At 33.3% G+C, this 11,929-nt stretch overlaps 1 protein-coding gene across 1 annotated transcript in view; it reads right to left on the reverse strand.

Annotated features, from left to right (window-relative positions):
• The window catches only part of LOC147808590 (uncharacterized), a 46,641-nt gene extending 35,876 nt beyond the window's left edge, over positions 1 to 10,765 (reverse strand). The window contains exons 1-3 of the mRNA XM_087162628.1: positions 10,168 to 10,765; positions 7,917 to 9,922; positions 5,640 to 7,718 (exon numbers count right to left, since the gene is read on the reverse strand). Coding sequence (XP_087018754.1) covers positions 5,640 to 7,718; positions 7,917 to 9,922; positions 10,168 to 10,765 — 4,683 coding nt within the window. The remainder of the gene's footprint in view (positions 1 to 5,639; positions 7,719 to 7,916; positions 9,923 to 10,167) is intronic.
• Positions 10,766 to 11,929: the final 1,164 nt, after the last annotated feature.

Genomic DNA, 11,929 nt, shown 5'->3' on the forward strand with positions numbered 1-11,929 from the left:
GAAGCCGTTCTTTTAATCACTAGTACACTAAAGGAAACTTAATTCCAAAAGTTGGTAAATGGACTAGAATCATTTTAATACTCGTCTCCTCGCCTCTTACTGGAAATAATAGTTTAAGATCAAAAGTGTTTTAAAAGTCATTTCAAATTACACTTCAGAAATTATAGTTCCTAAAAATACTCGTATTTTTCCTTATTTATCTTTCAGTTGCATCTTTTAGTAGTACAGATTAATCGAATTAATGGTTAATTAATACTTAAAAATGCACTGCAACATTAGTAAATTTAATTTTTACCGAATAACAACATTTTAAATACCTCTAAGATATATTAGAATTCTTCAAGGGCATACAGCTTGTTTTATTTTTTTAGTTGCCAACGTTTAATTAAAGTTAGCAGATACAACTTCACGTGGTGATTTTCATTTTTCTTTGATCAGAAATATTTCATATCTTTCATAGTCCATTTTAATGAGTTACAATAAGAGAGGTTTTCTTGTTAATTGCTCTATAAATATATGGCAGCATATTCCCAAAGTGCACCCTTCTCATTACTGAAATATACAGATATTCCATAATGACTACCCTTTATGTACATTTTTTGAATCATTATAAAAATTGAAATAAGAAAAGTATACCTATAGAGATTATACGAAAAGTACAAGATATACCTTGAGAGCCGTGATGGCTCAGGGGATAGAGCGTTCGCCTTCCAATGAGGTGAACTGGGTTCGAATCCAGCGATTGCTGATCGATACGAATTCCGCATCCGACTTGAACTGACCACAGTACTGATGTGAAATATCCTCAGTGGTAGACGGATCATGGGTTACAGTTCCTTTGCCGTCAGGCTAAACGTGGGAGGTTCTCGTGGTCTTCCTCTCCATGTAACACAAATGCGGGTTAGTTCCATCAAAAAAGTCCTCCACGAAGGCAAAATTTCTCCCAATACTTGATCCAGGAATTCCCTTGTCTTCTGGATTGGATTCACAATGACAAGGCTACGGAGTTTAACGTTAGAAGACGTAAACCCAAAAAATTGGGTCGGCTGTTCAACGACGGTTATAAAATAAAATAAAAAGGCATACCATGAGACAAAAAGCAGCATCGAAATTTAAAAGATTGTTGGAAATCCGTCCTAGTTTTTTTTTTTTTATCACACTTTTCTCATTAGTGATACGAGATGTTCAGGCATCGTTCCAATTTTTCCGAAGTTTAATTGTAAATTTGGAACATCTTATATGCATGAAAGTTTTTGCTTACATTTCGGCATGGATTCCTAAAGCAGTCAAATCCTGCTATAGCGAACCTTCAAGGGATCGAAATTTTGGTTCACTATAACCGGGACTTCACCACATCTGCTCCTCAAGCAATTTTCACTAATGCCTCCAAACTTCCTCTTTTTATTACACATTATTTTAATAAATGACCCATAAAATAAAATACAAAAATGACTGATAAATAATACGTAGTGAAAAAAAAAATATGTTAACTTTTATTTTTTATTACTCGTTGTCTTGCGTACAAAAAAAAATTAGTTATCTTTAGCTGATCAGATATGGAAACATTTCCCGACTCTCCGATAATTTTTCCTGAATTTATGTAATTCCGCTTTTTAAACCTACCTATTCAGGCATTCGAGCACATAAAATTAGTCTCATCAAAATCATTGTCTTTGACATGAAGCATTTGACCAGATACTGGAAGATTGCAGCTTCTTTGAATGCTGAACCCATTCAATAATGCTATTCAATAATGAAGCAAACAGGAAAAAATGCTTGTTGCTATATTCTACGCTATAGATGGCTTTAAAAATCGGTATTTATTTTGCAGCAGAAATGAAAAAATGAAGAAAATAAATCAGTCAGAGACAGAAAAAAGTTCACACTATTTTTTGTGTCACTACATCCACAAAAAATAACATTATACGCGTGCAGCAAGGCACAGGAACATTTTGTTCAATATATCCGGGAGATCACTATAAACCGTGTTCACTATAGCGGGGTTTGACTGTATTTATTTTAAGAGGAATTATTTTCAGATTTTTCTAAATAGAATCGTGATATAATGGTATTATGAAGATACCACACCCTAAGAAACCTATGCTTACTGTTTAAATTCAAGTTAAAGTTCAAATGGCTATTCTTTTAAAATGTCTATTATCCACCGGGAATCTTAAAAGCATCACAGCAATATTGTAGACCAGAGAGCTCGAACTTGAATGAAATATATTACTTTCTTTTATGATAGGAGTTGAAACACGTGACTTTATTGATATTTACACAAAAGAATGGAGGTTATCTACCCATTTTCACTCTGTAAAGCCATACTTAAAACAAGATGGAGTCTTTGTCGATGCAGTTAGGAGTGAATGAAGCTATCAGATGCAGCTGTTCCATAACAATAAGTCCCATTGTGGCCAGAATTCGGCTTTTCTATCGCTCAATGGGGTTCTCCAGTGATAGATGGTATATGTCCACTAAGCTGTATAAGCATTTAAATAATGAAAGAATATACAGAAGGTATTTTCCTACATATATATATACAGTCCCTGGCCAAATTATTCGACGCACTTAAAAATCTATGTAAAATCTTAATTATAATATACTAATACTATACAGCTTTATTGTTCTTACGCGACTGAAACCGGTTTGTACTTGTTTACGTTCGTACATTAATTGGTTAGCATTGTAACGCAGTACGTTAAAAATAAATACAAATAGGAAGCATATGAAAACCCATTACATTTATGTTTAAATATATAAGTGTTTCCTATAAACTCGTGCAAAACATGTAATTATTAAAAAAAAAACTACAGTGCGTCTAATAATTTGGTCGAATTATTATAATATAATACCTGTAATCTATATTTATATGTTATATTGTCTAAATTGTCGAATTTATATTGTAGATTTTATGCTTGTGATACACGAACATAAACAAGTTCAAACTGGTTTCAGTCGTGTAAAAACAATAAAACCTGATAATTAAGATTTTACATAGAATCTTTATAGTGATTCTAATAATTTGGATAGGTACTGTGCATATGTATATTGTCCTATTTTCGTTTCAATTTTTTTCTAAATTATATGTATCTCTTACTATATATAAAAATCTAATGATGGTGTCGCAGTTTTCCATTGTTGTCCATGCAGTTTTATTGGCCATAAAATCACGTGGTAGGATCCAGTTTTTCCTTCATTCATTTCCATATTATTTTGGTTGTCATCAGTACAAAATTAATAAAAGTCACACAAGTATTGTCTTTCTGTAAATATTTTTGTATCCCTAATTTAAGGCTATTTTCCTGTACTGCTATTGTTACGTTTTTAATTCAAGAGTATAAAACTAAGAGAATTGTTTTGTTTTATTATTATTATGTAATTTCACGCTACATTTTAAGATAAAGTTATTTAGAAATGTAGTCTAATCTTATTAAACTAAACTCAGTGGCACGACAGCCCAAAGAGGGCCAAGGCCTACTGTGCCCATCTCAGTTTACTTGCCCTTGGGCTCTGGGGTGCAGGAGCAGATGTTTCGATTAGATGGTCAAGCCTAACGCAAAACCCCCAGTGTTTAGTTCCCAAGCTTGCTTGGTGCTCATTTATCGACCCACTGAAGGGATGAAAGGCTGAGACAACCTTGCCCGGCCCGAGGATCGAACCCAGGACCTGTGGCACGGGGGCGTGAAGTTCTACCACTCAGCCATTATTAACCTCGGGCTTATTAACCTTTTTACAATTATTATTTTGTAAAAATAACATTTATATACTGTTATAAATTACAGTTAAAGGGATCTATTAAAGGCTTAAGAACTTAGCTATCAGCTTCGTGGACAATGAGATGCAAGCAAAATTAATATTTAGTATATCCGCCCGTTTCGTAAAAGAAAATATTAAATTACGGTTGTGAACTCATCAAATTTGTTTAAATAATATAATGTAATAACCTAATATATATAATTCTCTTACGTGGCTCCCAAATTTTGGCTGTATTTCTTTTCCGTCGGTAGCAACGTTTGCTTTGTTTTGTTTACGTTATTATTTCTCTTACACGGCGACAAAAAAAGCCTCATTACAACTCGCCGAATGGCAACGCTAGAAAATAGACCAATGATTGCCGCTAAAAATGTCACATGACAAATCTAGATGAGGTGGCTCAACATATAGCGCTTTTAAAAACGGAAACTGAAGTAACCAGAGAGCATCAGCTGCGGCAATCTCATACTATTAAGCTAGGCAGAAATTAGTAGTCTTTGTCGATAGATCTTTATTTTAGTATTTTATCGAAAGCGCTTTTTTTTCACGAATTTATATATTACGAATTTATTTGACGATTTTTGATTTATATCACGAATTATACTATAGCACATTTCTAATAGGTTTAACGAATTGCATGTCATTTATTTGAATTCAAATTTATTTTATTGACTTAGTATTTACTAAAAAGATGTAATTAAAAAAATTTTTTTTATATGGATTTGAATGATTCTTTTGAATTCTTAGAATTTTGTGCATTTGCAATGTACCTAAGTTAGTAGCGAGCGAAGTGAGCTTGGTTTGCGAAGCAAACCATATAAGATTGCGTAGCATTTTTCGGGGGTTGGCGAGTGTTAGCGAGCAGGGGGTGCAGCCCACTAGTTTATATATAAGAAGAGAGTGGAATGATAACACATAGCCAATCACAGAAGACTTCTGGTTAGTAACGGCCAATCAAAATTGAGAACGCATGTGTGTGAAAAAATAATAATTTTTAATAATGCCGTCTGCAGAAGTGTTACAGCTAAACTTACCCGCTGAATCTTGCTGCGATTTTTATTTTGTATGGAATGTGTGAAATAGTATATTGAACAGAGTTTACTTTAAAATACTTTTATAAAAAATGGATCGATTAGGCGATATCACCGGCGACATAACGCTGAACATAATTTAGCAGCATAAAATTACCTGGAAAGTAATCGAAGTGCTATCAATACGCGACGGCGGAACGCGCGGCGAAGAAACGTTGAAGAGTCAAGACGTTTAAAGGAAAACGAATAATATGGAAAAGAAATTGATAAAAAATGTTGTATATAAGGAGGTTTTGTAAATAATTTTTAATTTTATCATAGTTTTTCCTTACTTTTAATTATTTTTTACTTACTTTCAAAAATTCGTTCAGCCAGAAATATTAATTAACTGGAATGAATCTTAAATAAATCATAAACTTATATAATGGAAAAATCATAAAATTTAAGTAGAATATCATTAAGATTATAGAAACTAATACAATGTGGGAAAATGAAAATTATGACAACTTAGCACAACAAATAAGTTTTCGAAATCTTACCGGATATATACTTTATTTCTTTGATTGATTATCAGAGCATGATTTATAGATAACGCTGAAATAATTTTCATTGAATTATAAATGAGTAATTGAAATTTCAATGGCCATATTGCCAACCATAAATATTACTCATCTACCAACATAATGAATAAATCTAAACTGAAACTAAAAAAAAAGGAAAGAAAATAACAAAAACAAAATATTTCTTGATTAACAGTACCACTGGCGCTATCTGTTATTGAAATTATAAAAAGAGTCAAAACATCCTGCCACCCAAGGAGGTGGAAATGTTAATTTTTATCAATGGACATACTTTACAGATAGGCCTGGTGGTTTCTCCATGAGCTGTTCTTAATTTAACAACCCTAATAATACCATCGTTTCCAGGAAATACCTGCACAACTCGTGCAAGAGTCCACTTTAATGGAGGTGGGACATTGTCATTTTTGAGAAGAACTAAATCTCTAACATGAAACTCTGAGCCAGAAACAGTCCATTTAGACTTTGCTTGCAGAGTTTGGAGATAATCTTTACTCCATTTGATCCAAAATTGAGCACGAAGTTTTTGAATTAAAGACCATCTAGACTTGAGACACACGGATGGTGATGGGTCTCTCTCAGGCAATGAAAGAAGTGGAGCACCCACAATAAAATGTCCAGGGGTAAGAGCCTCTAGATCACTTATTTCTGATGTTAATGGACATAACGGTCGTGAATTGAGGCAAGCCTCAATTTGACACAAGAGCGTAGCCAGTTCTTCGAAATTCAGTGTAGCTGAGCCGCATACTTTCAGCAGGTGTCTCTTGGTTGATTTAATATTAGACTCCCAGAGTCCGCCAAAATGAGGTGTTGCTGGAGGAATCAAGTGCCAAGAGATTTGAAGATTGCTGGACAAATCTTGAACTGAATTGTCTCGAACAATTTTGAACACAGACTTCAAATAGTTACTGGCTCCTTTAAAATTTGTGGCATTATCACTGTATACATCAGATGGCAACCCTCGTCTAGCAATAAATCGACGAAAGGATGCTAGGAAGGTTTCTGTTGACAAATCAGAGACAAGTTCCAAGTGGACAGCCTTCGTAGCAAAACAAATGAAAAGTGCAATGTACGACTTTAAGGTGACTTTAGATCTTGGTAAATTTGGTTTGGTTGAAATTGGACCTGCAAAGTCCAACCCAACACGTTGGAAAGGTTTAGATGGAATAACTCGATCACGAGGCAAATCGGCCATGAGCTGGTTTGAAGAAACAGCATTTACCTTTAAACAAGTTATACAGCCTCTGAGGATCTTTCTTACTGTGTTTCTCCCAGCTGGAAACCAAAATTTTTGCCGAATTAAAGATAAAACTACAGAAATGCCAGAATGTAACGAAAGCTTATGATAATATTCTATAATAAGCGTGACAAAATGATGACTTTTCGGCAAAAGAAAAGGATGTTTAGCCGACAGTGACAGATTTGAATTTTTGAGTCTCCCACCAATTCTTAAGACCTTGTCAGAATCTAGAAAAGGTGAAAGGGTTATTATTTTAGAGTTTCTTGGAACACAGCCTTTATTTTTGATTGACTTAATTTCATCACTGAATTCCACCCTTTGAATTTCTTTAATAATTGCGATAAGAGCATTATCCAGTTCACAAACTTGAAGGCAACCGTTTATCCGATTTTCCGAATTTCTCGAGTTGAACACGAATCTTTTACACCAAGCAATCACTCTTATTAATTTGCTGAATGATGAATATTTTTGAGTTAACTCTTGCATCGAATTACTTTCAACTGCTGAGGCATGTATTAAAGTGTCAGGGTTGGAAGTGTGAACAGAGTTTGGTTTAACCTCTTCGGTGAATGCTGAATTTGTATTAGATAGCCACTCCGGGCCCTGCCACCAAAGTTCCAAGTCCTTAAGCTTCTTTGGAAAAATTCCTCGAGAGGCGCAGTCGGCAGGATTAGTAATTCCAGCCACATGGTTCCAGTCGCCAATATTAGTAAGTGATGTTATGGCTGCAACTCTATTTTTTACGAACTGATCCTTTAAAGAGTCTGATCGAATCCAACTCAGAACGATTTCTGAATCCGACCATAAGAACACTTGCTTCCAAATTTGATCTATCGAAATTTGAAGATTACTATACAATTTTGCTAGCAAATGAGCTGCACACAGTTCGAGGCGAGGTAATGATACTGTTTTCAGAGGGGCGACCCTGGTTTTTGCTGCCACTATGTTCACTGAAGCTCTATTTTCGTTATCCACTACTTTCAAATAAAAAACAGCTGAATATGCTTTGAGTGAGGCGTCGCAAAATCCGTGTAACTGGGCATCAATGATTAAATTATTTACAGACACCAGTCTTCCTTGAATTGCTATTTCCTTTAAAGCCTGCTTTTCAGCCTGGAAGGTTTTCCAGACACATAAGAGCTCTTCGGTTAAAGGTTCGTCCCAAGTTAATTTATTTTTCCATAGGCTTTGCATCAAAATTTTTAAGATGATTGTGGCAGGTGAAAGAAAGCCCAGGGGATCAAAAATCCTAGCTATGACAGAAAGCAGTTCTCTTTTTGAGGTAACTATCTCTGGAAATGAAATGTTCACCTGAAAAGTATCTTGCTGTGTATTCCAATACAGTCCTAAGACCTTCTGACATTGATTTTCTTCTATGATAACATTGTACTGCTGTGAGAGAGAGTCTTTGGAAAGATCTGATAGAACTTCTGAACAATTAGACGACCATTTTCTGAGATTGAAACCTCCTCGTTGCAAAAGTGATTTTAAGTTTGAAACTAGATTTTTGGCTTTGGGGATGGAATCTGTACCTGATAACAGATCATCAACATAAAATTCTTCCTTAAGAACTCTTGAAGCATCAGGAAAAGCTTTCTCTTCGTCCTTAGCGAGTTGTTGAAGTGTTTTTACAGCAAGATAGGGAGCACAGGCTGTCCCATAGGTGACAGTTAATAATCTGTATATCTGGATTTCTTCATCAGGTTTGAACCTCCAGAGTATTCGTTGGTAATCAGCATCCTCTTCATGAATACGAATTTGGCGAAACATTTTCTCGATGTCAGCAGTAAATGCAACTTTGAAAGTTCTAAATTTTAGTAATAGAGAAAATAATTCGGGCTGAAAACGAGGACCTGCATGCAATGCATTGTTGAGAGAATTCCCTGAAGAATCCTTAGCTGACGCATCGAAGACCACTCTTAGTTTGGTTGTGTTGCTGTCTTCTTTAATAACGAAATGATGAGGTAGATAAAATGTTGATTCCTTAATCAGTTCGTCGGAAGGAACCCTTTCCATATGACCTAGTTGAAGATATTCCGACATGAAAGTTGTGTACTGATGCTCAAGTTCATTATTCTTACTTAGTTTTTTTTCAATGTAGTTGAATCTTTTACTTGCTTGAGTAGCTGAGTCACCAAATTCTATAGAATGTTTGAAAGGTATTCTCACAATATAACGTCCAGATGGATCTCTAGCAACCGTTTTTTCGTAAAATGCTTCACAATCTGAATCATTCTTTGATTTCAGTTCAGCTTGAGGTAAAGATTCGAGCTCCCAGAATTTAGCCAATTGACAATCCAACGATGAGGTAAGATGACAGTTCACAAAGGAGTTTTCCTTATTGGAGTTTGAGAACACTCTTCCCGATAATAGCCAGCCTAGATGAGAATTGAGTGCAGCTGGAGTACCCTTCTTCCCTAAAATTGGTTCTCCAATTAGCAAGTCAGCGTATAAGTCGGCTCCTAACAGAATGTCTATTGGACCAGTTGCATGAAATGTTGGATCTGCAAGCATTAGACCATGCAGGTGTGGCCAGTTGCATGAAGAAAATGTGAAATTCGGTAAATCACTTGTTATGCAGTCTACAATCAAGGCTTTACAGCAAAAAATTTTCTTATTAAAATGTGGAGAAAAGACCAAAGATACTTCAGATAAAGAAGACTTTACTAGCGTATTATTAATTCCTGAAATCGAATGATTTGTAACAGTCTTTGATAATTGCAGTCTTTTAACACAGTTTTTGCTCACTAGAGATTTCTGACTGCCGTTGTCAATCAGCGCTCGGCAATTAACGAAATGTCCCTTAGCATTTTTAACCTTTATTAAAGCTGTTGATAATAAAGTATTACTATCTACACTATTAGAATTTAGACAAGTTGTGCTAAGTTGAATGTTTTCCCTCACTGTAGGAACATTTTCAGAATTGGCATTATCTAAATTTGAATTAGAATAGCAAACTGTATTGCTTACATTAGGTTCTTCAGAATTAGAATAAAATCTATGCAATGAAGTATGATGTTTTCTATGACATGCCTTACAGGTGTTAGTAGAACGGCATTTATTTGCCATATGAAATTTTCTTAAACAATTTATACACAGCCTTTTAGATTTAATTATCTTCCACCTGTCATCAACAGACATCTTATTATACATGGGACAATTAACAATCGAATGATTTTCATTACAAATATTGCATAAATTTTCGGTTTTGTTTACAACCACATTGTTTACAATAGCCTTTTTAGGAAGAACCCTTGGCTTGCATTCTGTTTGATTTGAAATACTTTTTGCTTGTTGCTCAAGAAATTTAGCCAATTCTAAAAATGTTGGAATATCTTAGTTAAAGATAATTCCCATCTTTGCCTTAGTGTATCATCTAGTTTTCCCAAAATAAAAAATATTAAAATAACATCTACCATAGGATTAACTTCTAACTTTAAAGTTGAAAGAATTCGAATAACTTCATTACACGAATCTAAAATTTCAAATATCGAAACCGCAGAATTAGACTTAATTGTCTTTAGATTAAATAGTTTTGAAATTTGCGCGAACGCTAATTCACGTTTATTATCATATCTCGCAACTAGAGTCTGCCAAGCGTGCTTATAATTTTCATCTGTGAGCGAAAATCCTGAAATAAGCTTGTGTGCAGTACCCTTTAAACTAGCAAACAAATATTGAAATTTTTGAAGTTCTGTTAATTCTGGATTTTTATCTATGGAACTCAAAAACAATTCTTTAAATGACATCCAATTATTGAAATCTCCATAAAAACTCGGTAACTCGAATTTGGGCAACTTTAAACAAGATTCATTTAGTTTCGGTTTCGAATCTTGTAGAGAAATGCCGCCATTATTAGTATTGTTTACTTTTGATTTCAATTCCGACATTTCCCGTGCAATATTAATTCGCAACGTATCAATATTAGATGCCAAATCATCAAATTCTTTCATATTGCTTGCCTCTTCCTCATTCTTGCAAGAAACGATAATTTCCGTATGAATCTCATTAAGCTCCACCCATATTTCATTCATTTGAGCCGAAAAAACATCTAATTCCGCTCTTTCTATTTCCCCAGACACAAATTTCGGTTTCAGAATATTGTTTATACGCGTTACTTTACCTTTCAAAATACTACGTCTTTTCTTTAAAGTTTCCATTATAATTACAAAATACAAGATTTATGATCAAAATATTTATCGACGGACCGAAAATAAGATCAAAAAAACAATGTTAACTAGAGCAATATAAAATACTTTTATCTAGCTCTCTTAATTGAAATCGAAACTAAATTATAAACAATAGCTCAGATTTTTCACTCCGGTCTCGAAGGACCAAAAAATGGAATGAATCTTAAATAAATCATAAACTTATATAATGGAAAAATCATAAAATTTAAGTAGAATATTATTAAAATTATAGAAACTAATACAATGTGGGAAAATGAAAATTATGACAACTTAGCACAACAAATAAGTTTTCGAAATCTTACCGGATATATACTTTATTTCTTTGATTGATTATCAGAGCATGATTTATAGATAACGCTGAAATAATTTTCATTGAATTATAAATGAGTAATTGAAATTTCAATGGCCATATTGCCAAACATAAATATTACTCATCTACCAACATAATGAATAAATCTAAACTGAAACTAAAAAAAAGGAAAGAAAATAACAAAAACAAAATATTTCTTGATTAACAGTACCACTGGCGCCATCTGTTATTGAAATTATAAAAAGAGTCAAAACATTAACAGTTCATATTTGTTAGAGATATTTCTTAAATAATGCATAAAAGTGCAAATCATTGGTACACAAGAAAATGTGAAAAGAAAAATCAATGAAAATGAGCAAAATGGAAAAGAAATTGACAAAAAATGCTGTATATAAGGAGGTTTTGTAAATAATTTTTAATTTTATCATTGTTTTTCCTTTCTTTTAATTGTTTACTTTCTTCCAAAAAATCGTTCAGCCAGAAATATAAATTAACAGTTCATATTTGTTTGAGATATTTCTTAAATAATGCATAAAAGTGCAAATCATTGGTACACAAAATGATGTGGAAAAAAATCAATGAAAAATTTAAATAGCTAGGTTTTGTGAATATTGATTGATTGAGATTTATTGTAAATAATTGTTAATTTTATTGTTTTCACTTTATTTTCTTATAACAATTCAGACAAAAATGTTTATTGATCATTGATAACATAATTATTTCATTTTACATTTGTTTTTTTAATTAGTATTCAATATGACAAAAAAAATTTAATTGCTTAATTTAATTTGTCGAATTTCAGTTGCATATGTTTTAATTATATA

The sequence above is a fragment of the Parasteatoda tepidariorum genome, chromosome 5 (genome assembly GCF_982258835.1).
Source record: "Parasteatoda tepidariorum strain Cologne lab strain chromosome 5, Ptep-v5.0, whole genome shotgun sequence".
In the NCBI taxonomy this organism is placed as follows: Eukaryota; Metazoa; Arthropoda; class Arachnida; order Araneae; family Theridiidae; genus Parasteatoda; species Parasteatoda tepidariorum.